This window comes from Amphibalanus amphitrite, unplaced genomic scaffold, assembly GCF_019059575.1.
Source record: "Amphibalanus amphitrite isolate SeventyFive unplaced genomic scaffold, NRLGWU_Aamphi_draft 000014F_arrow, whole genome shotgun sequence".
Classification (NCBI taxonomy): Eukaryota; Metazoa; Arthropoda; class Thecostraca; order Balanomorpha; family Balanidae; genus Amphibalanus; species Amphibalanus amphitrite.
Genome location: NW_024881510.1, coordinates 505232 through 530825, shown reverse-complemented (window position 1 = coordinate 530825; position 25594 = coordinate 505232). Strand labels below are relative to the sequence as shown.

The 25594-nt window shown below is 49.3% G+C and overlaps 1 protein-coding gene and 1 long non-coding RNA gene across 3 annotated transcripts in view; one reads left to right on the top strand and one right to left on the bottom strand.

Annotated features, from left to right (window-relative positions):
* LOC122384143 (regulator of G-protein signaling 20-like) overlaps positions 1-24247 on the top strand; it is a 58401-nt gene extending 34154 nt beyond the window's left edge. For both annotated transcript variants that reach the window (XM_043371190.1, XM_043371199.1), the window contains 4 exons: positions 6623-6706; positions 18684-18745; positions 19264-19430; positions 22014-24247. In XM_043371190.1, the coding sequence (XP_043227125.1) occupies positions 6623-6706; positions 18684-18745; positions 19264-19430; positions 22014-22208 (508 nt within the window). In that variant the 3' untranslated portion in view covers positions 22209-24247. The remainder of the gene's footprint in view (positions 1-6622; positions 6707-18683; positions 18746-19263; positions 19431-22013) is intronic.
* LOC122384153 lies at positions 4051-5910 on the bottom strand. Its single transcript, XR_006256990.1, has 2 exons — positions 5263-5910; positions 4051-4650 (listed from the first exon to the last, which is right to left on the bottom strand). It is a non-coding gene; the product is annotated as an uncharacterized LOC122384153 (long non-coding RNA).
* Positions 24248-25594: the final 1347 nt, after the last annotated feature.

The window sequence follows — 25594 nt, the reverse complement described above, 5'->3', positions numbered from 1 at the left end:
ACAGTTCTTTGCGAGTCGTACTATAATTTCGTTGTGACTTACTCAGTTTTTGTGATGCATAGGCAATCACACGGTCTTCACCGTCCTGTTCCTGAAAGAGCGTTGCCCCGATGCCCAGGTCAGACGCGTCAGTGTCAAGGCGGAACCTTCCGGCTCCAGCAGAAAACCGGGGAAACGAAACCACGGGTGCAGCAGACAGGGCACCCTTCAACCTATCAAACGCGGTCTGTGCTTCCTCAGTCCACACAAACTGTGTGTCCTTCTGGGTCAAGTGGAACAAGGGGGCAGCGATCTCTGCGAAGTTTTTCACAAACTTACGGAAATAGGAAGCCAGCCCGAGGAAGCTACTGAGCTCCTTCTGAGTCCTAGGACATGGCCACTCCACCACTCTCTGAACCTTCCGAGGATCAGTTGAAACGCCGTGAGCAGAGACAACGTGCCCTAGGAAGTTGACGCTGTCTGTGAAAAACGAACATTTTCCGAGGTTCAAAGTCAAGCCAGCACTCTCGAACCGTTGCAACACTTTGTCTAGCTTAGACATTACGTCATCAAACCCACAACCATGCACAATAATATCGTCAAAGTAATGGACGCAGTCACGTGGGGTCAAATCTCCAAGAACAATGTCAAGCAACCGCGCGCACGTCGCCGGCGCACCCGCCAGACCAAAAACCATGCGCGTGTACCTATAAGTGCCAAATGGAGTGGCAATGGTGGTTTTATCTCTGTCTCTGGGGTTTACGGCAACCTGGAAGTATGCGCTGTTCATATCCACACTGAAAACTTTTTTACCATTTCCTGGGTGGTAAACCCGCCATAGCATGGTAGCTTGACACACAGACGTTTTTTACCACCTTCCAGATGGTAAATTTTACTCTTTCATGGAGAGTAAACTCGTCAGGGAGGGGTAACGTGACACCCAGACGTTTTTTACCATCTTCTGTATGGTAAACTCTTTTGATTTACTCTCGTCTAGAGGGTAACATTTTCGGAAGTTACGCTCTGTGGAAGGGTATCTCTTTAACGTGACCCTCCTCTAAAGAGTAGCATGCCATCTACTCTGTGATTTACCCTCTTACAGAGAGTATACCCTTCTGGCTTACCCTCCGTCAAATGGTAATGCTTACTCTTCCCCAAAGAGTTTACCCTCCAGAGGATGGTAGCTTGACACACAGACGTTTTTTACCACCTTCCAGATGGTAAATTTTACTCTCTCATGGAGAGTAAACTCGTCAGGGAGGGGTAACGTGACACACAGACATTTTTTTACCATCTTCTGTATGGTAAACTCTTTTGATTTACTCTCGTCTAGAGGGTAACATTTTTCGAAGTTACACGCTGTGGAAGGGTAACTTTTTAACGTGACCCTCCTCTAAAGAGTAGCATGCCATCTACTCTGTGCTTTACCCTCTTACATAGAGTATATCATTCTGGCTTACCCTTAGTCACATGGTAATGTTTACTCTTTCCTTTAGTGTAAATCCCCCTGAGGATGGTAACGGACACACAGACGCTTTCTTCAGAAGCTTCGCGAAGCTTCTGTTAACCGGAGTTCATCAACAAAAACATGATTCAAGAGCAACAATATATTTGGCATGCCGTACAAACAATACGAGGGGTTCACCAGCCATGAACATTGTGAGACTCCCCACTTAATCATACGGAGTTATAACTCCTTATGAATAAGTGGAGAGTCTCATTCGATGTTCATACGGAGTTATAACTCCGTATGAATAAGTGGAGAGTCTCACAATGTTCATGGCTGGTGAACCCCTCGTATTGTTTGTACGGAATGCCGAATATATTGTTGCTCTTGAATCATGTTTTTGTTGATGAACTCCGGTTAATAGAAGCTTCGCGAAGCTTCTGAAGAAAGTGTCTGTGGGTCCGTTACCATCCTCTGGGGGGTTTACACTAAAGGAAAGAGTAAACATCACCATGTGACTAAGGGTAAGCCAGAAGGATATACTCTATGTAAGAGGGTAAATCACAGAGTAGATGGCATGCTACTCTTTAGAGGAGGGTCACGTTAAAGAGTTACCCTTCCACAGCGTGTTACTTCGAAAATGTTACATTCTAGACGAGAGTAAATCAAAAGAGTTAACCATACAGAAGATGGTTAACAAGACGTCTGTGTGTCACGTTACCCCTCCCTGACGTGTTAACTCTTCATGAGAGAGTAAAATTTACCATCTGGAAGGTGCTAAAAAACGTCTGTGTGTCAAGCTACCATCCTCTGGGGGGTAAACTCTTTGGGGAAGAGTAAGCATTACCATTTGACTGAGGGTAAGCCAAAAGGGTATACTCTCTGCAAGAGGGTAAATCACAGAGTAGATGGCATGCTACTCTTTAGAGGAGGGTCAGTTAAAGAGTTACCCTTCCACGGCGTGTAACTTCGAAAATGTTACCCTCTAGACGAAAGTAAATCAAAAGAGTTTACCATACAGAAGATGGTAAAAAACGTCTGTGTGTCACGTTACCCCTCACTGACGAGTTTACTCTTCATGAAAGAGTAAAATTGACCATCTGGAGGGTGGTAAAAAACGTATGTGTGTCAAGCATACCATGCTATGGCGGGTTTACCCTTCAGGAAATGGAAAAAAAAAGTTTTCAGTGAACAAAGCATTCAGCGATGCACACGCGGTAAATAAACATTACGATACAACTTGAATGCAACTTAAATATGAACACTTAAAATGAATACTTGAATATAAATAATAATAAAGCTCCCTCGAATTGGATAAGGCACAGCGCACAACATTTGAAGTGAACGGCAGCGTTCCTGGATTGTCGCCCGTCTACGTGGGATAATTAAACTGCATCACTACAGTGCATGGCTTTTTCTAAGTCGCCAACAAAATGCATCACAACAAAATGTATGTACCTACTTACAACACTCTGCCACGTGGCCGTGCACGGGGTTCTGTTAGCCAGATCAAACAAGCACCACTCAACAGCACGCAATGCTCTATCACATCGGTACTTACAATAAAATGTCCGCAGAGGCTCTATAGGCGATGAACAGCACACAAGCACAATCACCAACGGCCACGTGGCGCCGCACCGACACTGCTCACACCCTCCCTCGGAGACCAACGGCGGACAACTGACAGATGCGCGCGGCCTTCAACCTTCAAACGGCCGATCTCGTTTTTGATTGGCTGATTGATATTCTTTCAAATATTATCTTCACGAGGGTAAACAAGATCCACGCATGAAACGACCACCTGCACACGAGCCACGATACCCAGGAGGAAAGAGTTTTCGTCATGTCTAGGATTGCGAGAGTAATATTGATATTTACATGGTAATAACACTCTTTGCTGGCGAATAACTTCAATTGAACCACGTACCGTTACCATGCACATAATGGTAGCAGCGAGGTACCCTTTCAATATACTCTTATCTTGCGGGTTTGGTGAAAATGAATCCTCCAGGAGGTGGTAAAAAAGTTTTGAGTGCAGCTGGCAAAAGGTGTCTGAGCCGGCTAGCGCTTCAAGCGAGTCGTCAACTCTCGGTATCTGGTAAACTGGTACCTTGGAAACAGCATTGAGGCGGCGCAGATCTGCCACCATTCTATACGCGCCAGTTTTCTTTTTAACAAGACATATTGGGGACGACCACTCACCATCAGACTCCTCAAGTATGCCTCGCTCGACAAGATCAGAAATCTGTGAGCGCAACTCATCAGACAAATGCGGCGAAACCCGTCGTGGGGGCTGACGGATGGGAGGGTGATCACCAGTGTCAATATCATGGGTGACAAGATCCGTGAATCCAACATGCCCATCAAACATCTCAGCGTGCTGCTTCAGTAGCTGTTCGAGCTTACCTTTCTGTGCATCAGTCAGGTCGGAGCCGCACTGGGCAGCCTGCAGTCCGACGACTGGGTCAGACTTGTCTCCATCTTTATGTGGCTGCTCAACGAAGCCAACTTCCAAGCGGGCCAGAGCCTGTTTTTTGGGAATGGTTACTGGTTCTGTGGTCACATTGCGGACTACAACCGGTGCCCTGGACCCAGCTACTGTCACTAGAGCACTAATCACCTCCAATCCATGAAATTCACCAACGGGCTCAACGAGGGCGGGGCCGTGGTAGTCAGTATTAGGCACAAACCCGTTCAACATTACCTCAGTGCCTGGGGCGACCACACGCTCAGCATAGAGGCACACGTCACCAATGGACACAGCATGAGCGGAAACAGAGCGAACGACTTCTGTCGGAGTAACGAACAGTCGTTTAGAACGCAAGTCAATGACACAAGTGTCATTGACTTGGTGGTGTCAGAGTCGGGGCGGTCCGGTCGCCGGGGGGCGGGCCGCTCGGCTCCCGACGGCCGGACCCAGTCGCGTTTCCCTGCGACTGAGGTGACTGAGGACACATCACTGCAATGTGACCAACCGTCTGACATCTAAAGCAAGTTCGGTTCCGCAATCTACAGCGGTCACGGGTGTGTCCGCGTCCACCACAACAGAAACATACCCGCGGGCCATCGCCCTCTCGACGCCCAGGGGTGCGGCTCGAACGGTTCGGAGGAGCAGCAGATCGGACCGCGGCCTCCAAGTCGGCCACCCGGCTGGCCAACCGAGCCAGCTCACCGTCCGTGTCGAGCCGGTGGACGACACTGGGACGGGCCCGTGTCAGGTACGTCTGTGAAGCAATCAAATTGCGTACCTTACTCACAGCACCATCAAAGGACGAGATCCCGTCAGCAATTACAGCAGCATGCAGTTCAGCTGGCAAAGTTGCCAGGAAGTGGCTGAACATCAGGGGACCAACATCAGTGAGCGTGGGAAACGCGAGAGACAGCAGCTTACGAAACCTGATTACGAACGAGTCGAGGCTCTCGTCAGGGCTAAATTTCAGGTCACGCAAGGTCAGGTGCTGCTCAGTCACAGTCTTTGTGACGAAGACATCTTTCAAGCCTGCAGCGGCTCTCTGAAACGACACAGTCTGGTCGGCGGGCAGGCTATCGAAGGCGTCGCGGGCAATACCAGCAAGCGACAGTGGCAAGACGTTTAACATCTGCTCGTCAGACCATCCCCTGAGCCTCCCATACCTCCCAAAATCATCAAGAAACCGTCTCAGAGATCCCTGCCCATCAAAGCGTGGCATCGCAATCCCCGAATCTACGGTCTGAACCGGCTCAGCAATGGCTGCCTCAGCCTTCAAAACGGATTGAGAGGGCATGGTGGCAGCGAAAGTGACAGAGAAAAAAAAAACTCCGCAAATGAAATCAGTCTCGTCCCTCACACAACTAACCGACCATCGTAGGCGGGCTGGGTGTCCTCACGTCAGCACAAATCCGAAGACGAACACCAGCACGCGGCTTCAGAGCGGCGCAGCGGCACACCGGACCGCAGCGCAGCGCGCCGGGCGGCGGCTCGAGCCAGACTGGCCGGGCACAGTCGGCGGCGGCCGGCGGGCGGCCGGCGGTCGGCAGTCGAGGTCACCCGCAGAGGCGCGTCCAGCGCCGGAGATCAGGGAGGCGGCTACAACAGCTGCAGGAGCCAGACCATGTCGAAGACGACGGCAGACGATGACGTGGGCCCGAACACGGCTCACCAGCTGCCACCAGTTGTAGACGTGCCGTCGTCGCCAACCTGACTCCCCGCAGACACCAAGTTGCTGCTGTGCTGTATTCGCCGCCGAGACACGCCAAGACGGCCAAGACTGAACCACGCGGTTGAAACGGAGCCCTCAAAACATCGGAACTCAAGATACTAGGGCTGCAATTAAATACAGAGCAAACCTATGGCACGGAAAACAATTATGACAATACAAAATTAATACTAGATTGGCATGGATTAAACAGAACCCAAAATAAAGTCTAAACGCGGCAAATAATGAACACTGACGAAAAGGGAAGAGAGTACTAAATTGAACAGAATAGGAAATCACCAACATGACTACACATGCATTGAAAGAATGGGACCAAAAGTTGGCAGTCCTACCCCCCCCCCCCCCTCCCTTAATTGAAGGTGTTCCGCCGCTACTGGCTGGCTTCCCACAATATTATCAAAGAAACAAAAGGAATATGAGCGAAAATGAAGGAGAGATGGCCTTGTGCGCCGATGACGTCTGAAGTAGGGCGCCCTAAAATTTATAACAAATTAGCATCAGGAGGGACAGGAACATAACAGCGCATCTCGTGTAGATGGTAAATGTATGATCATGAGAGAACAGTTGTCTCGCGCTGTCTGCTCCGGTTACCCTGATACCCTGAAATTCTCCGACCGTGTCTTCCTGGGCTCAGTAATGACTGATGGCTGTGGTAGCCATTAGACGGTAATCAAAGTAATGCAGTACCTGATAGTTGATAGTTGATACGGCAATTTGTTTTTCTTGATCATGCCAATGTGAGGATTTCTAGATATCCAGTAATCGACAAGTGGTCAAAGCATGGACAAATCGGCAAATTTTTGACGCTCTGTCGATTTTGCTTGACCAACAATCTTTCTTCCCACGTCAGGCCCGTGTATGTGTATATGAGCTCAATCAAATGTACACACACTCTTTGTTAAACTTTATCCCATGCTCCTACACACCTTCATCCCAACCCATGCAGTTGATTCCAATCCCATGCATTGTGCACTCACGCCGGCTCTCTGTTGTCCCACAGCCCATCATCAAGGAAGCAGGAGGACGGCAAGAGCAAGGAGCACGTCTGTTTGGACCTCAGTGGCGTCGATTCGGACGCGCCCCCGTAAGTACAAACATGTGCCCCGCAGAAATAATGTCCCCTCAACGGCTGGCTTAGTCATTCTTCATTCTCTCCTGACACATGTGCACTGTAAAAAATGACTACATCGTCGGGTGCTAATGGGTGCTAACATCTGTCTATTAACAGTCTATTACTCACACTTTTCACAAATCAATTGCTGCTAAAAGATTGTATAAACGTGTTAACGGAGGTATCCCATTGGTGTCTTCAGTGGTATAATTTAAACAGTTATTATAATCAAATGGTACACAGCATGCCGGTTCGATCAGACCAATTTTCATGGTCTCAACCAAATTATTGGTGAGAAATCAAGCAAACAAATAAGAAATAAAATGCCCAGATAATGTAAAAAACTGGGTGAGTTCAAGTTAACACATATCAATATAGGCCACATTTTATAAATAAGCTCACCAAATGCTTCCACCTGGCCAGACCAAAAGCCAGTTTTACTCACAAAATAAAACATTGCTTCTTACAACTTTCAGTTAAACCAACCAAGCGAACAAACAATCTTTGATGTTAAAACATATTGGCTGGCGGCTGGCTAACATACTCATATTGTCCACATCAGCGGTCATTTTTTTCGCGTGGCCGGCAAAATGCTGGGGTGGTCTCAGAGTAAAAACAACTGCAGCCGCTGTTTTTATTGGTAAAATTGATCTCTGATTCAGAAACACCATTGCACATACACTGCACTTCTCACTCTTTACACTCTCTGCACTCTGCACACTACACTCGTATGGTCCGCTGCATAGATCAGCGTGAAATCACTCTGCCGCTTGCCTATTGCTCTGCTCACGATGTTTCGATAATATCCCGGTTAGTGTTACTACCCCATAACCTCAGTTTTACATTGCTTACACACGGCGATTTCAAAGCTATCTGATACAAGCTACCGTCAGTTCCGTTCGGGGTCGCAGGATCAGATCACAGCATCGCTCTTAATCGGCCATGGCTTTCTCATTCGCGCATATCGGGATTCTATTTAAGGGCCGTTCTTGGATATCATACGCTCGTTTTTGTGGTAGCTTATTTCTGCACCTCACCATTACTCGCACACTAATCCTCTAATCGACATAGGCGGTGGAACGGGGAGGGCACCGGGGCACCCTGCCCCCCTTTGATTTGGGCATTTTAACATTAGCCCTATGGGCGTGCATGGAAAGAATGGGACCAAAAGTCGGCAGTGCCTCCCCTTAATTGAAGGTGTTCCACCGCTACTGCTAATCGAGAATCTAACTTGGAGGATTGCAACTCTCCAAGTTATTTGACGTCATTTTTCGAGACACTGTGCTTTCGTAGCTGGTCAATGGTCAGCATCTCTAGACGTTAGGTTATTGGAAAATTGCTTGACCGGTTACACAGGATTCATCCAAGCCGTACACTGGTCCCGTTTTGGTCCGCAGTGGCCCACGGCACGCACAGCTCACAGTCAAAGAAGTCTTGGCTGATAAGAATATCTGTCTCGTCGCCATCGGTCACCACACCGATGCTAATTATAAACCTTTGCTCTTCAGGCATAAGCCACTAGGATTCCCACTCCTCAACGCTCAATGATTATCAAGCAACAGTTCGCCATAGCTAATCACGGGCGACGGTCCATGTACTGGGAATTTCTGTTGGCTTTGAGCCGTGAGTAAGCACCGTTCTGCGTGCTAAGTCCCAGCTCTTTCCTCCGCTTTGGCGCTCACTTGATGCCGGCACTCGACCTTCTCTTACGGTACTCGCTATGAGTGCATTTCCGGCGGGAGCTCGGCGATACAGCCTGCACGCTGTGTCTGATCGGGTGATGGCATTGTTGCCATCCGGATCGCAAACGATTCGTATCCTCGGCGCGTATCTTGCAGTACAGATGCAGCAGCCCTGACCGCGTGCCTTAGGATGTGACTGAGGAGGGGCTTCAGAATGTTCAGTAGCTGCGCACTCACTGCTGACTCAGAGGCTGAAGGAGCGGGTGATATGGCACACCTGCCTGATAACCGGCTGCGGTTATCGCCCCTCGCTATCGCCACATACAGCCGGTCACACACACCTGTGTGTGGCGTGGACCGTCACGGGTCAAACAGCGGAGCCTCCTCTGTCGACAGTGGCTCGGTGGGACAGGGGCTTCAGTCGCCAGAACCATCCTCCTCCACTACGTTCTTGTCGCTCAGCCGGCGTGGGCTCGGGCGTCTATTTATGCTCCACAGATGGATGAAGGAAGCCACAGAAAACGCAGCTATCTTTACAGCATGGGTGAAACTTTGACATCACCATTGGGGTCCCAAACGTCCAAGGGGGCCTCCATTTAGTGGGGGCCTCCAAGCAATTAGGGGCCTCCAATTGCGGAAGCGGTAATTTACGAACCACGCCAGGGCCTCCTCTAAGAAATTTTCACTGGGGGTCCAGAGGCTCAGAAACCAAACTTAGGGTACCCCCAAATCCAGTTTTTTCATCGGATTTAGGTCACTTATTTTTCGTCACAGCTCGGATGCCATGATCTATTTTTTTTTTTAATATTCACCCTCGCCGGCACAGGAGGGGGGGGGGGGGTGATGCAACCCCCCTTAAGGTTTTTCGCGAATAACTCGCGTAAAAAGCGGCCGATCGCGACGAAACTTTTAGTACCCTCGCATTGATCAATTTTACACCTACCCTGAAAATTTCATGACCCTGACCCCAATGACCTTTGACCTGCGACCTCTTTTCCGAGACCATGTTTGGCCGGAATCGCGATTCGGCGTATGTCGGCTAACATTAGCCGCGCGTTTGCAAGCTTTTTGTGGTTTCAAACGTTCAAACATGTGATTTGCTGTCGCTCCCATACATTAGGGTGGGTGTCAAGGTCACCTGAAGGTCAGGTCAGGTCATTGACCTTTGGTGACCTCGGGTGACCACTGACCTCGGTTCACTTTTTCGAGTTTTACATGTTTCTAGGCTAGTTTTTGGAGCTGAGTTCGAATTTGGCAACCATTTGAACATTTACGAAGTAGTTTTGGTGCCTTCGTAACATGTTACCAAGCTCACAGAGGCGGTTGACACGTATTTCGAATACCCGTCACAACCCCTACCGGTTGACCTGACCTGACCTGACCCGACCTGGTCTTAATGCTTAAAGACATCATCTCTGATCAAAACTAACACGATATTCGTGATCAGCACCCCGGAAAACCACATAGCAGCCACAATTTACGACTTTCTAACAGGTCCCGATTTTCCCGGTTTTCGAGTCATTGACCTGACCTGGAAGGTCACCCGATGACCTAGGACCTTAAAATTGGGTATCAAATTGGGGTCGTACGAACCCCCCCCCCCTTGTGCCGTCGAAGGACGCAAAATGGCCTGTGCCGGCGAGGGTTTTAATAAAGAAATGGTAGGTCACCTGACCCTACTGGTGGATCCAGGCCAGCAGGGTGACATTGTATGTAAATATCCCCCGCGGCGTCCGAAATCGACGAAAATTTCTGGCTTTTTCAATTTCGACAATAAAACAAAATGCCTTTATTATAGAAAAAAAAATAATTTAACGGCACAGCATTGCACAACGAATCTAGTCGACCCCAGAAAGTGTGAGGGTTAACCCTCGCCCGCACCTGGGGGGATGGTTGCCACCCCCAAGTTAGTTGTTCTGCTCTACACTGAACATTTTTAAAGGTAGAAACCTGATTTTTTTTTGTATAACTGCTTTTTTGTCTTTTCTCAGCGTCCATTGAAAATTTCAAGTTTCTGTGGCTTTGGGGTTTGGAGATATGACCTTGTTCTTCAGGTCATGTCATGTCCTAAATAACGAATACCCAATATCTTGCGTTGGCTATGGGCCTTGTGAGCTTTTGACACCCTGATTTCGGCTTTTTTTGCCAGTCTTACCTCCCACCTATCATTGAACATGTTGTTTTGCGATGTACAGATGTCAGGGTCAGGGTCAAGGTCAACCTAGGTCATCTGAAACTATTGCGTTTTAGACAAGCTGAATTTACTTTTCGTGAAGTTTCTTTGACTGCATGTTTAGTAAAAGCTTCTCAGTTCATGATATCATGTTATAGGGAAACACAAACCAATCTGTGCACACATCAGTACATACACAGACATACACAGACATACAAACACATATCATTGACCTTGACCTAATTTGACATGAAATGACCATAGCCAGCAAATTAGTCGGATAGTGTGACAAGGAGCTGTTCTAGCTGGCTTGGCACTAATACGGCAGCGTCATCGGTATATGATGGGTTGGTCCGCTGCTTGTGTAGGTATTTTATTCTACATCACCACAATTTTTTTCTTACAAGATTTTAGGCTTCGCGGTCAAGAGCAACATATTTTTTGGGAAGAGACGAATCCAATGATACCAAATTTTATCTCATCAGGTCAGTCATTGACCTTCCAGGTCAGGTCAAACTAAAGAATGTTGCTGTTTGGGCTCACCGTTGCCCGTTGGAATATCACGTGTGCTGCTCATCATATACCGATGACGCTGCCGTATTGTGGTGCCAAGCCAGCTAGAACCTCTTTGTCACACTATCCGACTAGGTTTTTGCTGGCTGTGGTCATTTCAGGTCAAGTTAGGTCAAGGTCAATGATATGTGTTTGTATGTCTGTGCGTGTCTGTGTGTATACTGATGTTTGCACCGATTGTGAATGTGTCCATATTACATGAGATCATGAACTGAGAAGCTTTTGCCAAAAATACAGTCAATGAAACTTCACGAAAGTAAATTCAACTTGCCTAAAACGCAATATTTTAGACGACCTAGGTTGACCTTGACCCTGACCCTGGCATCTCTACATCATCGAACATGTTCCATGATAGGTGGGAGGTAAGACTGGCAAAAAGGCCGAAATCAAAGTGTCAAAAGCTCACAAGACCCATAGCCAACGCAAGATAGGTATTGGGTATTTGTCATTTGGGCTATGACATCACCTGAAGAATAAGGTCATATCAGTATCTCCGAAACCAAAAAACCACAGAAACTTGAAATTTTCAGTGGACGCTAAGAAAGGATAGAGAAGCAGCTATACGAAACATCCGGCTTCTAGCAATCAAAATGTTGAGCGCAGAGCAGAAAAAACTACCTGGGGGGGGGGAGTGACAACCACTGCCCCCCCCCATGTGCGGGCGAGGATTAAATAATTTGAATATCAGGACAATAATTTATTCAAACAGGTACTCCAACAGAGTCCCGCTTTTTATAGGTGACAGATTTGTGTAGCATCTAAGTTGCCCAGGGAGCCTTTTATTTGTAGGTACAGTACAGAGAGCCTCCTACTTCGACTACTTGCACAGAGAGCCTCCTTTTTGTACATACAGCTGAGCTTCTACAGGTCGAGCGCCGTTCTCCTATTTGTACGTACAGAGAACCTCCTACTGTTACAGAGGACCTCCTATTTGTCTAGGGGGTCTCCTATTTATCCAGGGGTCTTTTATTCGACCAGGGGTCTCATATTTGTGCAGGGGTCTCCTACTTGTCCAGGGGCCTCCTTTTTTGAAGGGCCTCCTTTTTGTTTAGCGAGCCTTCTATTTGTCCAGGGGGCCTCCTATTTGTCTAGGGGGCCTCCTATTTGTCCAGTAGGTCTCCTGTTTCTCCAGAAGGTCCCCATTTATCCAGGGGCTTCTATTTTCCAGGGGCTTCCTCTTTATCAAGGGGGCCTCCTACGTGTTCAGGGGCCTCCTATTTGTCCAGGGGCCTCCTATTTATCCAGGGGTCTTTTATTCGAACAGGGGTCTCATATTTGTGCAGGGGTCTCCTACTTGTCCAGGGGCCTCCTTTTTTGAAGGGCCCCTTTTTGTTTAGGGAGCCTTCTATTTGTCCAGGGGGCCTCTTATTCGTACAGAGGTCCTCTAGCTCCTACTTGTCCATGGGGCCTCCTTTTTGTTCAAGAGGTCCCCTATTTGTACAGGGGGCCTCCTATTTGTCCAGGGGGCCTCCTATTTGTTCAAGGGGCCTGCTATTTTTCTAGGGGGCCTCCTATTTGTCCAAGAGGTCTCTTATTTGTCCAACGGGCCTCCTACTTGTTTAGGGGGCCTCCTATTTGTCCAGGGGGCCTCCTTTTGGTTTAAGAAGCCTCCTATTCTCCAAGCGGCCTCCTATTATCCAGAGGGCTCCTATTTTTAGGGGGCCTCCTCTTTATCCAGGGGGCCTCCTCTTTATCCAGGGGGCCTCCTTCTTGTTCAGGGGGCCTCCTATTTATCCAGGGGCCTTCTATTCGTCCAGGGGGCCTCCTATTTGTCCAGGGGTGCCTCCTAATTGTCCAGGGGGCCTCCTTTTGTGAAAGGGGCCTTCTATTTGTCCAGGGCTCCTTTTGTGAAAGGGGCCTCCTGTTTGTCTAGGTCTAGGGTCTCCTATTTGTCCAGGGGGCCTCCTATTTTTGCAGGGGGCCTCCTATTTGTACAGAGGGCCTCTGACTTGTCCATGGGGCCTCCTATTTGTTCAGAGAGCTTCTTATTTGTACAGAGGGCCTCTTATTTGTCCATGGGGCCTCCTATTTGTCTAGGGGCCTCTTATTTGTCCAGGAGGCCTCCTGCTTGTCCAGAGAGCCTCCTATTTCTCCAGGGGGCCTCCTGTTTTCCGGGGGGCCTCCTACTTGTTCAGGGGGCCTCCTACTTGTTCAGGGGGGCCTCCTATTTGTCCAGGGGGCCTCCCATATGTCCAACAGGGCCTCCTATTTATCTAAGGGGCCTCCTATTTATACAGAGAACCTTCTATATGAACATCGGACCTCCATTTGTAGTGGCTGGTGCGTCTCGGGGGCCTCCACTATTGGGGTCCCAAAATGACAATTGGGGTCCCAAATGTTCGCATTGGGGTCCCACATGGGACCTCGAAAGTATACAAAGTTACACCCATGCTTTACAGCTGCGGGTAACGCGCCAATTTTGGACCGTGGACACTAAAAATAACGAGAAGCAGTGTTAACGAATGGAGAGTCGTCACCAGTCGCCACCTACCCAACACCTACCGCACTTACCGTTCAGTAGAACGGGTGTATGGTTACGGAGCGAGCGAAGCGAGCGGAGTCTTACGTAGAATAACGGAAATTTCTGAGTATGAGCGGCCGGCCGGCCGGCCGTGCGGACGCTTTTGCGAGGCTTATATCTCAGCGACCACTTGACCGATTTACACGCGGTAATTTTTGTAGGGTAGCTTCATTCCTTCTACCAAGTATTGGACTATTCCCGATGCATGTGGGTGACCCCTTATGCACGTGCCACGCGCAAAACGAAGAGGTGTCAGTTTTGTAATTGTTGCAATATCTCGGTAACTACTTGGCCGATTGCGCTGAAAGTTGGCATGTAGGTAGGCACCCACTAGGCACTGCATATCCATGTGCCAGAGTTGGGGTGCTGCTGCACGTGCGCACGTGCAGGGGTCGATTCCAGATCTCGAGAACGGCTGGACCGATGGCGCTCAAATTTGGTACACGGTTAGGGACCAGTTAGTAGGGTGCCGTGCACAAGTCAGTTGGGACCCATTCTGCACGTGCGCACGTGCAGGGTGCCGCTTCCAGATCTCGAGAACGGCTGGGCCGATTGTGCTCAAATTTGGCACATCGCTAGAGACCGGTTAGTAGGGTGCTGTGCACAAGTCAGTTGGAGGTACCCCCTCGAAATTTCGCACGTGCAAGAGTCACCATCTCGCTCGCTCCGTTAGTCGCCCCCCAAAAGGCGCTATACTGGTTCTAGTCTTGCCAATCCACACTGGCGGATCCAGGGGGGGGGGCCACGGGGGCCATGGCCCCCCCAAAGGCCTAAAGTGGCCTGTTTGGCCCCCCCAAAACGTCAGAAAAATTGCTAAGAAAATATATCTTGATGGAGGTTTTTAGCACACTTGGTGAAGTAAAGCTTTCCACAGCATAATATGGAAGCAATATGGTAGCAGTGAGGGTCAGTCAAAAGTTGCGCGAGTGGAGTCGACCTTCAAAAAAAGACTGTTGTTGGCACGTGTTTATGGCGCGGTAGCTGGGAGTTGGCGGTGTTTCGCGTGGTGAGGCATCACTGGCGGATCCGGGGGGGGGGGGCACGGGAGCCTGAGGTGCCCCTGACAGGCCCGTGGTGCCCTTGCTAGGTCTGTGGTGCCCCTGGACCCTGGCAGGCCTGTGGTGCCTCTGGCGGGCCTAGGGTGCCCCTGCTAGGCTGCTGATGCCCCTGGGCCCTGACAGGACTGTGGTGCCCCTAACAAGCCTAAAGTGCCCCTAACAGACCCGTGATGCCTCCGACAGGCCCAATGTGCCCCTGCGTGATGCCGTGTTGTCTGCGAGGCCGGTGGTGCCCCTGCGAGGCCGGTGGTGCCCCTGCTAGACCGGTGGTGCCCCTGGCAGGCCTGTGGTGCCCCTGCTAGGCCGCTGGTGCCCCTGGGCCCTGACAGGACTGTGGTGCCCCTGACAGGCCCAAGGTGCCCCTGCAAGGCCGGTGGTGCCCCTGTAAGGCCTGTGGTACTGGTACCCCTGCTAGGCCTCTGGTGCCCCTGACAGGCCCATGGTGCCCCTGCGAGGCTGGCGGCGCCCCTGGCAGGTCTCTGGTGTCCCTGACAGACCTGGGGTGCCCCTCACAGGCCCGTGGTGCCCTTGCTAGGCCTGTGGTGCCCCTGGCGGGCTGGTGGTGCCCCTGCTAGACCGGTGGTGCCCCTGACAGGCCTGTGGTGCCCCCGGGCACCAAGGGGGGGGGGTCATGACCCATGTGGCCCCCCTTGGATCTGCCACTGATACATATCATATTGATTAATAATGGCGTTATGGCTTATGCAATATGCAATGGCAGGCACTTGGTATCCCTCACTTATCCCTCATTGGGGGCTCTGGCGGGCTCCTGAGGGCCCACGTCTATCTCCGGGAGCCCTAGACAGGCTCCTTTGGGTCCTTTCAGTCCACTATAGCATAAGAGGTCTCCATGCGAGTCCTATACATCTGAGGGCGTACCCTGACGTCTGAGGTACCCAACTGCAGCTCCAATGGTCTCTTATACTGGCGGATCCAGGGAGGGGGCATTTACGGCCATGCCCCCTTCCCAGAGGCCTAAAGTGGCCCGTTTGCCCCCTCCCCCAAGCGATAATGAAACATAGTTCAATCAGTGCCTGGCCCAGGAGCCGAGTTAGACAGGGGGTGTTTTACCACCTCCCGGCCCGCAAAGGGACCCAAGCACTGACTCGAAGCGGGTTAACTGGTCGACAAAAGCAATGGTAAGTGTTTACAAAGTAATATAAAGGCATGGGTCGGATGGGCTACCATTTATATATTTTTACTTTTATTTTAAAAAAAATATTCATAGTGTCAGGGCTGTGACGAAAAATAAGTGGCCTAAATCCGATGAGAAAACAGGATTTGGGGGTACCCTAGGTTTGGCTCCTGCATGAGTTGGCCCCCCCCCAAAACGCAAGCCTGGATCCGCCAGTGCCAATCCATACATATATTTGGGTGAACTCGGTGTTCTTCTCCATTACAGACCCGTCCTCAGTCAAAACGTTTTCTACCATCTTGTTCATTCCACTGCAGTCCTAACTCCTAACATTGTGAAAAATGCTGAAGGATTTTAGAAGTAAAAGACAATGCTCTCTACGTTATCTGTTATTACGAATTTATTCAAACATTCTTGATTTCATTCAGCATTCATTCTCAGACCTAGTCAAGTGTTTTCCCAACATTCAAACAATTTCCCAAGATTCGTCTTGAGCTAACCTGTAACCCCGATTTTCGCGTATCAAATTATGAGGTTTGAACATATTTCGCTGGCGGTCACTCGGAATCTGGCGGGATAAGCTGTCCACCTGCCCGCTCTGGCTACTCTCCCTTTCGTATGAAGACATCAGGTCTTAACTAATATACCTGCCGGCGCGAGGAATTCAAGAAAATAAAAGCTCAACCATTTCTTTATTAGATATGAAATGCTTAAGTATGTATGTATTGTATGCATTGACAATTAAAACACTCTCCATATTAAAATGGCTTTTCTGAGTGTCGGGTCTGAGTTGAAAGAAAAAAAAACTAGTTAAAATGCACACAAATCACAGCACTCAGTAAACATCGAACCATTCACTCATCCCTAAATACGTAAATACCACTCGGAAACAGAGCGCTTAAAACTTCCCATGGATAGGCTCCTAAAATCATGGGGCAGGCGATTATATAATTTGGCGATGCTGTAGAGCAGACGCCGCCTCCCTAGTCCCTGCTTCGGTTCTTACGTGTGGGAGAGCCAGATCAGTACACGCCGTGTTCAACGTGAGCGCAGGGAAGAGTTGGCTAGGATTTGAGCGGATATAGTCTCCGCCCTCCGGCTCTCCAGTGTGTAACTCCAAAGTGTAACTCTTACCGCTACCTTTTTACAAAGCACATCTGCATGCAGCAGTGTAATATCATTTACACCTCCTTTGTCCGGCCGTTCGTGCATCATAGGCACACAATTACGGAGCCAAGGCAGTCATACTGCGCCGCATTACACGTGTGTACTGCGGCACAGCCTACCCTCCAGCAGAGCTCCGCGGCGCGTGAATGGCGTGCGGTCGAGCCGTCTGTTACATGACTGACGCTGGTCAGTGGTTGCCCTCAGCCCGTCTCATCTGTCAGGAAATTTATTTGTCCTAAATCTAGAAGTGGTGATTGACAATCGTTCTGTCATTTTGACAGATCAGCACCACATGTGGCTATCACAGCCCTATCATAAAGTGCTGTGATTTCAAAATGGCTCGAGCCTCGAATGATGATGGTCCGAGGTAAAGCGTCTCATCGATATGTCTCGAACTTGTCAAAGTTCTGAGGAAACATCTACGTACTGCTTTATTACTATAAAACGTACACAGCATAATCCTTATACGTATGTGTTAACCGGGAAAAGGAAAAGTAGCATCGCACAGAGATATGACAAAATACGTTTTGGAGTGTTTTTTCTTTCTTTTTTGCTGTCTCAAGGCGTTAAGGTATACATTACATATAAAGGCGTTCTTTGATGCAGTAGCGGCGGAACACCTTCAATTAGGGGGGGGGGGGCACTGCCAGTGCCAACTTTTGGTCCCATTCTTTCCATGCAACGCCCATAGGGCTAATGTAAAATGCCAAAATCAAGGGGGGCACCGTGCCCCGGTGCCCCCCCCCCGTTTCGCCGCATATGCTTTGATGCTGCTATTGGGCGTACAGACGCCTAACTATTTTGAACACCTAAGGCTTCCAATGTCCATGGATTTTGTGGACGGCGGACTTCTGTCATGCAAGAAACAAACATGAAATATCCCGTAGCGCTATAATCTCCGAAGTATGCAGCATGATGTAAGCTTTTTTTGTCATGCGATGGCCGATGTGCGTCTCAATGTTCGTGCGTCATGAGACATACAGATTACAGAGCCATGGCAGCTATACACAGTATACATACTGCGCCGCATTACACGCGTGTACTGCGGCACAGCCTACCCTCCAGCAGAGCCCCGCTCGGGTTCCGTGCGGGCGGGCCGCCCGTTACATGGGTGGCGCCGGTTAGTGAAGACCGCCGCGGCTCGAGGGCACACCTCTCGAGTATTGACTAGCATTTTACTTTTTTATTTTAGTCAACAAGTCGCTGCAAAATTAATGCGTGAACTGCAAAACCAATAATTGGATTACCTTGCACAGATTGCGTCTGAGTTTGAAATGCAATATATCTTACATGAAATGTGAAAAACGAGTGCACACATGATTTTGCACTCCCCAAGCGTTCGGAAAGATGCAAAAGATGCTGTTGCTTTGCCATGCGCATTTGTATATTTTCAAACTCACATTGATATTTACTTTGTTAATAAGAACACATCAATGTCTCGCAACCGTTTCCATTATCGAAGAATGAGCTAACGGCAATGTTGTCGAATATTTAAAACTTTATATGTAATAAATGTACGACTTTCCTAGTTACTGATCTGAGTGACGATATCGGGTGTCCACGCCTCCACTGTCCACTCCCAGTATCCAAGCTATTTCTATACTGGAATGTCACTGACACACTGCTTCTCTCTTCTTTCAGTCCAACATTAGAAGACATACGAATGTGGGGCGAATCTTTTGAGAAACTGATGGGTTGTTCAGGTGAGTAACAAGTGTACCTACTCCTCAATGTAATTCCGTGAAATGTTTTTTTTTTAGGGACAGAAATTATAAGAAGTTTTGGTAAAGACCGGTGGTCCTTAGGGGGGGGGGGGGGGGTAAACCACCAGAGGGAACAACCGATGGTCAGTCATCTACTAGATCTTTCTTTGCTACTGCCGTAGATGTGCTGTCTTAAGAATAGGATCTTGAAGGCCCATGTGTAGTGTGGTATAGTTGCCAATTTGAACACAACGTCATCTTTTATGCGTGCGTTAGCTTAGTTTCAAGTTCTCATCAATTATATGCGTTTGTTAGTGACACGAAAAAAGCACTTAGAATATAGGTACAGAGGTGGTTCCTATAAGTGTTACCTATATAGATATCCGTTAGAATAATCTATAGCCGAATAAAAAATAGCACTAAAACATAATAAATTGTGTATCATGTACCCGACTGTAGATTTGCTATGAAATTGTGCGTTTGTTGCTGGCGCCGTTAACTTTTTTCTTTCTTTCCAGCCGGCAGGAAGGTGTTTAAAGAATTTCTGCGGTGTGAATACAGTGAAGAAAATATATTGTTTTATTTAGCTTGTGAAGAATTGAAAAAAGAAAAAGATGCAGCGCTAGTAGAAGAAAAGGCGAGGTTGATATATGAAGATTACATCTCAATATTATCTCCAAAGGAGGTGAGTCAGCGGCCTCAGGAAGGCATGGTGACTTCGTGCAGCTGCATGCTAACTGCATCCGCACTCTTAACCCGCGCGGGGCTGGGGTCTCCAGCCGAACGCGCGGGGCTGGGGGGGGGGTAAATATTACCCCCCCTGTTATCTCCCGAACTAATGGTCCGATTTGGAAAATTCAAACGCCAATCGAAAGCTCTCATCACGAACTACTAAAAACATGAACTTAATTTAAAGTTTGAGGTCAAGGTCAAGGTCAGGTCAAGGGTACAAATTGCAAGTTTCTACAGTATCGGCCTTGCACCGTAGTTGCCGAAAAATGGAGTCATGGACTGAGACTGATCGCCCAAAACGTGTTCTTAGGCTACCAAGACAATATTCGTTGCATACAATATCATTCAGAGGTCAAGGTCAAGGTCAGGTCAGGTCAGGTCAGGTCACCAAAAAACAAAATATAGAAAAGGGCATGTGCGACACATGTTTTATGGGTCATTTTACTCATAGAATTCAATAGGCACACTCAATAAGTGATATGGACCACCTCTGGATGAATTTCAGGTCGAGGTCAGGTCAAGGTCAGGTCAAGTTAGGTCAAATTTTGAAGTTGGTTGTTAAGGCCTAAAAAGGTGTCTATCTGATGCAGTTTTTCACGACGAATCGAATGGTGCTATTTTTGTTTCCGTACGAGGTCTAGAACTTCCAAAAAAGTCATTTTTCAAAAATTTTGTGTGTCGTGACGTCATAAAATTTTGAATAACTCCCACATTTTTGAACCGATTCTTCTAAAATTTGGTATGTAGGTGCACATAGACCACTTCTCTGACATATATTCCGGTTTTTTTGATAAACTCAAAATTTTGGATTTTATAATGATTTTGCCAAAAAAGTCAGTTTTTTGAAAAAATTTAGGCCAAAATCCAAAAATTTTCAAAAAACCGAGATAGCCATTTGATAGACAAAGTAAAATTACGTATAACCTTTTTTGTTACGTCTTGATTCCTTTAAAAATGAAGATGTTAGCGGCGTTTGAACTTTTGCCGTTTTTGAGGCGAAAATGGCGAACATGACGTCACTAAAACGTCAATTTCTCAAAAATTTTCCGACGGATTTCGCTCAAATTTTCAGGGAACGTGTCAAATTGATGTAAGAAAAGGTACTGAAAGTTTGGCGGCGCTGCGCGCCGCCGTTTTTGAGATATCGCAAAAATTCGCGAGGGGGGGTAAAATTTACCCCCCCCCCCAGCCCCGCGCGGGTTAAAAAAACTGACAATCAGACACTACAACATTAATTTTAGTGACAGCGTGGCTCTTATATATGAGCGACATTGTGCACTGACCAGAATTTACGTATTTAATTAGCAAAGTTTATTTTATCTTTTTCCCTACCCTTAAAGCATCTTCTATAGCCTTTCCCACACCGATGGACCGTCATATAGCGTGCCGACTTTTCGATCGCAGTAACGTTACCATCAGAAGAGAGTTTAGCTCCCAATCGGACAATGGCGAACCTACTTATTACTGGTTCCGACCAGTCTGAATGGTCACACATTGGTTGCTATGCTGTGCTATAAGCGAATCTCGAAGTAACAAAGTCTTGTCTAAAAGTCCCGAGTATCCCATCACTAGCAGCTCACGCGTGGTTGCAGCGCCGTGTCACTGAAACGCATATCTCTAAAATAATGGCCGGTCATTTTTTCTCAGCCAGCGTTAATCCTTGCCCTTTAGTTTTATATGACGTGTCCGCTTACACTGCAGTCTGCACTCATGGTTAGCCGCCCAGTAAAATAGTATGCATGTGGCTGGACCTAAGTTCACCAACCTGACCCAAACCTTACCTGCAGTTTCGAGCTTAGAATTGCAATCAAATTCATCCTCTCCAAACAGAGAAGGTAAATAACTGCCATTCTTGACAATGAATGCTTACTGCAAGTCGCTTGCCAAAAATTCAAATATGCAATCGTTGTGATCGTAATGTGATATGTATGAGTTGTGACTCATAATGGTTCACTTGTAAGACTCGTGACTCATAACGTGTCACGTGGCCAACTGTGAAAAGTCGGGTTTGTGTGCATGACATCTCTTGTCTCAACTGTCTCACTGTGAGGTGTATCTCACCACACCTGTCTCACTGTGAGAATGTGTCTCACTTGACTCACTGTGAGATGTGACTAGCCTGTCTCACTGTGAGATGTGACTCGCGTGTAACTCGCCTATTCCACTGAGGGTATATGACGCACCTGTGTCTCACTGTGACGCGTGACTCGCTTTTCTCACTCCAAGTATTCTCGCCTGTCTTAACGCGATAGAGTTAAGACAGGCGATAAGACTCGCCCGTCTTATTGTGAGGTGTGTTATACCTGTCTAACTGTGCGTGTGACTCGCCCATTTTACTGTGATCTGTGAGTGGACTCGCATGCGTCACACAGTGATGTGGGACTCTCCTGTCTCACTGTGAGTGTGACTGGATTGTGTCTCACTATGAGAGCATGACTCACCCATATCTCGCTCTGAGTGTTTGACTCGCTTTTCCCACTATGATTGTGATCCGTCTGTTTCGCTCTGAGAGTGTGACTCGCCCGTGTCTCGCCAGGTGAGTCTCGACTCGCGGGTGCGGGAGGTGATCAACGTGAAGATGCGTTCGCCCAACTCACGCACCTTCGACGAGGCCCAGATGCAGATTTACACGCTAATGCACAGAGACTCGTACCCCCGCTTCGTCAACTCGTCTGTGTACAAGAAGCTGGCGCAATTGAACAATAACAGTCGGAAGGACAGCGTAGCGTGACGCGTTGACCAGTGCGCTGTCCGCCCGCCGCCGCCGCCCGGCCACTGCGTACGCTCAAAGATATTATTTAGTGGTGCGGTGTGCGCCAGGCCGCCGCCGCCGCCGCGCCGGCCACGTGCAGCCGGTGAGGTCGGCCCCCGCCGAAGACGCCCACGGCTGCCGGCCGGGCCGCCGTTTGCCTTTCACGCGGGACGCGGGACTTTGAGAGAGCGATGATCTTCGGCTGCCGTTGTGGAGCCTGAGCCGGCCAGGAGGACGTGGTGCACTCGAGCACGGAGCGTCAGAGGCTCGATCTCAGCCGGCAGGGCGGCCGGCCTGCTCGCCACCCGCGCACCCGGTGACCAGTCGCCAGGCCAGGTCTCTCGAGGTCAGGTCAGGTCACCGCCGACCGCGCGCGACACCAGTCAGTGGGTAGTGTCACCTCTGTTTTGGTAGCGTTGCTCGTGCCGTCTGTTGGTGGGAATTTTAAATGCGATCACCCTTGTACTTACGGCATATTAGCTCACCAAGCTGTCCCTCTCTCAAGTACTTTTTGTTAGTGAGGCTGCTTTTAGATACCTTTTCATCAAACATTTCGCGTTGATATTTTCATGGTGACTTTTGGAAGCATTCTAGTCATGTTTGCTCTTAATGCTACCGCCAATCTCACCGCAGAAAACTACCACTAAACGCACAAAAGCGCTGACAAATCACCGCAGAGCTCATACATAACGCTTATACATCGCCGAACATCAAAGTTCTGCTTACTAGGCTCTTTTTGCTGCTTCACGCTTTAAGATGCATCATCGCGTTGGTACAAAGTTGAACGAGACGATTTCTTGTGCGTCGCTTCAAAAGAAGAAGCGATCTTAGGGCAACAGGTATTTTGCAAGCTGCTTGACGACTAAATACGCTTGCCGGACAAATCTCTGGTAGCTGCGGCCGCCGGCGGACGGACGGAGGGGGTGGGGGCGTTAGTTGTGTGCCATGATCACTTCTGTTTTGACCATTGTGGTGTGTCAGCTGGTCGCCGGATCGTCAGGATGTGGGAGAGTGAGTGAGTGGAAAAGAGTCAGGGAGAGAAAGAGAGAGAGCAGACGGAGCAGAGAGGCTGTCGGGGCGCCCTGAGTGTGGGGACCATTGTTTGGCCGCCGGCCGCCGCGCTGGGTGCGTGGGCTGGCCGCTGACCGCCGGGCCGGCCCCGGGGACCGGTAGCCGGCCACCGACCGGCACCGCTCGATACCGCCCAGACACGCGGCCGGGGCGCGCGCTCGCTCGGTGCGGCCGGGTCGGGTCGGGTCGGCCGCCGCACGCAGCCGCCGCCGCCGGCGCGCCGCCCGCCCGAGCCCCACTATCGATCCGTCGTCGGCTGGCGGCCGCGATTTAGGTCACAGTGCCGCCGATCGGCGCCGAGGAGCGCCCAGGAGACGGTCCGCCCCCGCCCTACCAGCACGCCGCCCGGCCCGGCCGCCGACTCCGGTGCTCAGCAATAAAGTCAGCCACAAGGCGTGCCGTCTGCGCGCCTCTCTACTTCAGCTAGCGCAGTTTTGTTTGTGTTGACATGCGCTCAGGGGACTTGGCAGAGGGCGCCGAGCGGCCGGCGTTCCGGACCGCCCGCCCGGCGGCCGCGCGCCGCCTCCCCGGGTCCGGAGGCGGCGCGGCGGCCGTCCGGAGCGCCGCCACCGCCGCCGTCAGTCGTCTCCCCCTGACGGCGGCGCCGGCGGCCACTGCGGTGGCGCCCCTCCTGCCCAACGGCCACCGGCCCAGCTAGCTTTAACAGGCGCAGGTGTCGCAGAGGGCGCACCGGCGCCGACCGCGCGCGCGCGTGTAGGACGGGAGAGCGTTCCTCAATGTACTTGGCGAGTGTGTGACCGTGCATATGTTCCGGTGATGCCTGTGTGCTGGCTGACGCGTCGGTCCCGATACTGATAAGCTAGGTTGATCAGAGTCGGCTCAACAGGCTGCCAGCCGGCCTGAGCGCCGACAGGTTCACGTCATAATATCGTTCATAATTTCCATAATATGTGTTAAGTCACAATGAATAAATGTATGGTAAAGTCGTGGTCGTCTTTGTTTTGGGAAGAGCAAATGGGTAAAGTGGGAATGCACACATCAAGAGCGGAAGGGTAGGTACAGTCGGGTGCCAAATGAAGTGCCGGGACTCATTCACCGGTTAGCTTCGGCTCAGCGCTGGCAGCTGCCGCCGGTACTGGCAGACTGTGCCGCCTGACTTCAGTGTGAAGCGGTGCAGTCTACCCACGCCGTACACGGCACCGGCAGCGGCTCGAGGAGGTGGATGAATGTTGTATGAAATGGACCTGCCGGCTGCCGTGACGTCAGCGGTGAGTGCAAAGCCCAACCACCATCACCAGTCACCACGGCCAACAGAACTTCCAGCTTTTATCCGACCCGTCGTCAGGAAACTGTTTATTTTTTTAATCGTCATCCAAGTGTGCCGTATCTAAACGACTGGCCAGAAACGAGCTTCATATATTTGGACTAACCAGTAGAGCATGACTTTAAGCCAGAGAATGTCGATTTTGACTTCGGAGTCGAAGTCCGAACGATTTCGGCGACTCCAATTGCGGCTCTGGCCAGAACTGTCAACTCCGACCGACTCCGGCCGCGGCCACACACAGTCCTGCAGTTACACTACATAAAATTTCAAACTTCTAGGAAATAAGCTATACGGTTGAAAGGACCACATTTTTTTAGGGGGAGAGCTACTCTACTTGACTTGTCGACCTGGCCCTAGGTGTTCTGGTATCAAGGATTGTTACACGGGCTGCAAAATTTACGTGTTTTGGAGCTGCTTTGCCAAGTGATATGTAGGGGAGAGTGGGGAAAGATGCCCAGGGTTTTACTACGTCATATATTATTCGAAAATGACAATAGGGTTGGGACCTGTCTCCACACTCTGTATGTTTTGGTAAAATAAGAAAGCTGAGAATTTTTCATGATTTAATTTAAAATCACTTTGTTAAAAAAATGCCTAGTTAGCCCAGAAATTAATTATTTGTGACTGAAAACAACTTGCTTCTGATTGGTCGGGCTAATCATGACGTCACATGTAGGTATATAACTGTCTGTATATTTGGCGCAGTTGAGACATATATTTTCTATGTATTTACCTATGGTAAATCGGAGTGAATGGTCGTTTTTTCAGTGTCTCCTTATTTTGCGCTGGTATTGCGTGGCTAAGCAATTTTATCAAGAATAGCATATACTAAAATGTTCCTTTAATAATGGAGCTTCAATATCTGTGAGTTTTATTGGCAAGCGAAAACTGATTTCGCTGTTATTTTATCTGGAAATTACTCATTTTTTAGGTCAATATTCAAAATATTGTACGGGAACAAGTTGGCACTTCTCTTGATTTTTGCACTCAAATCGCGTGCGACTCAACT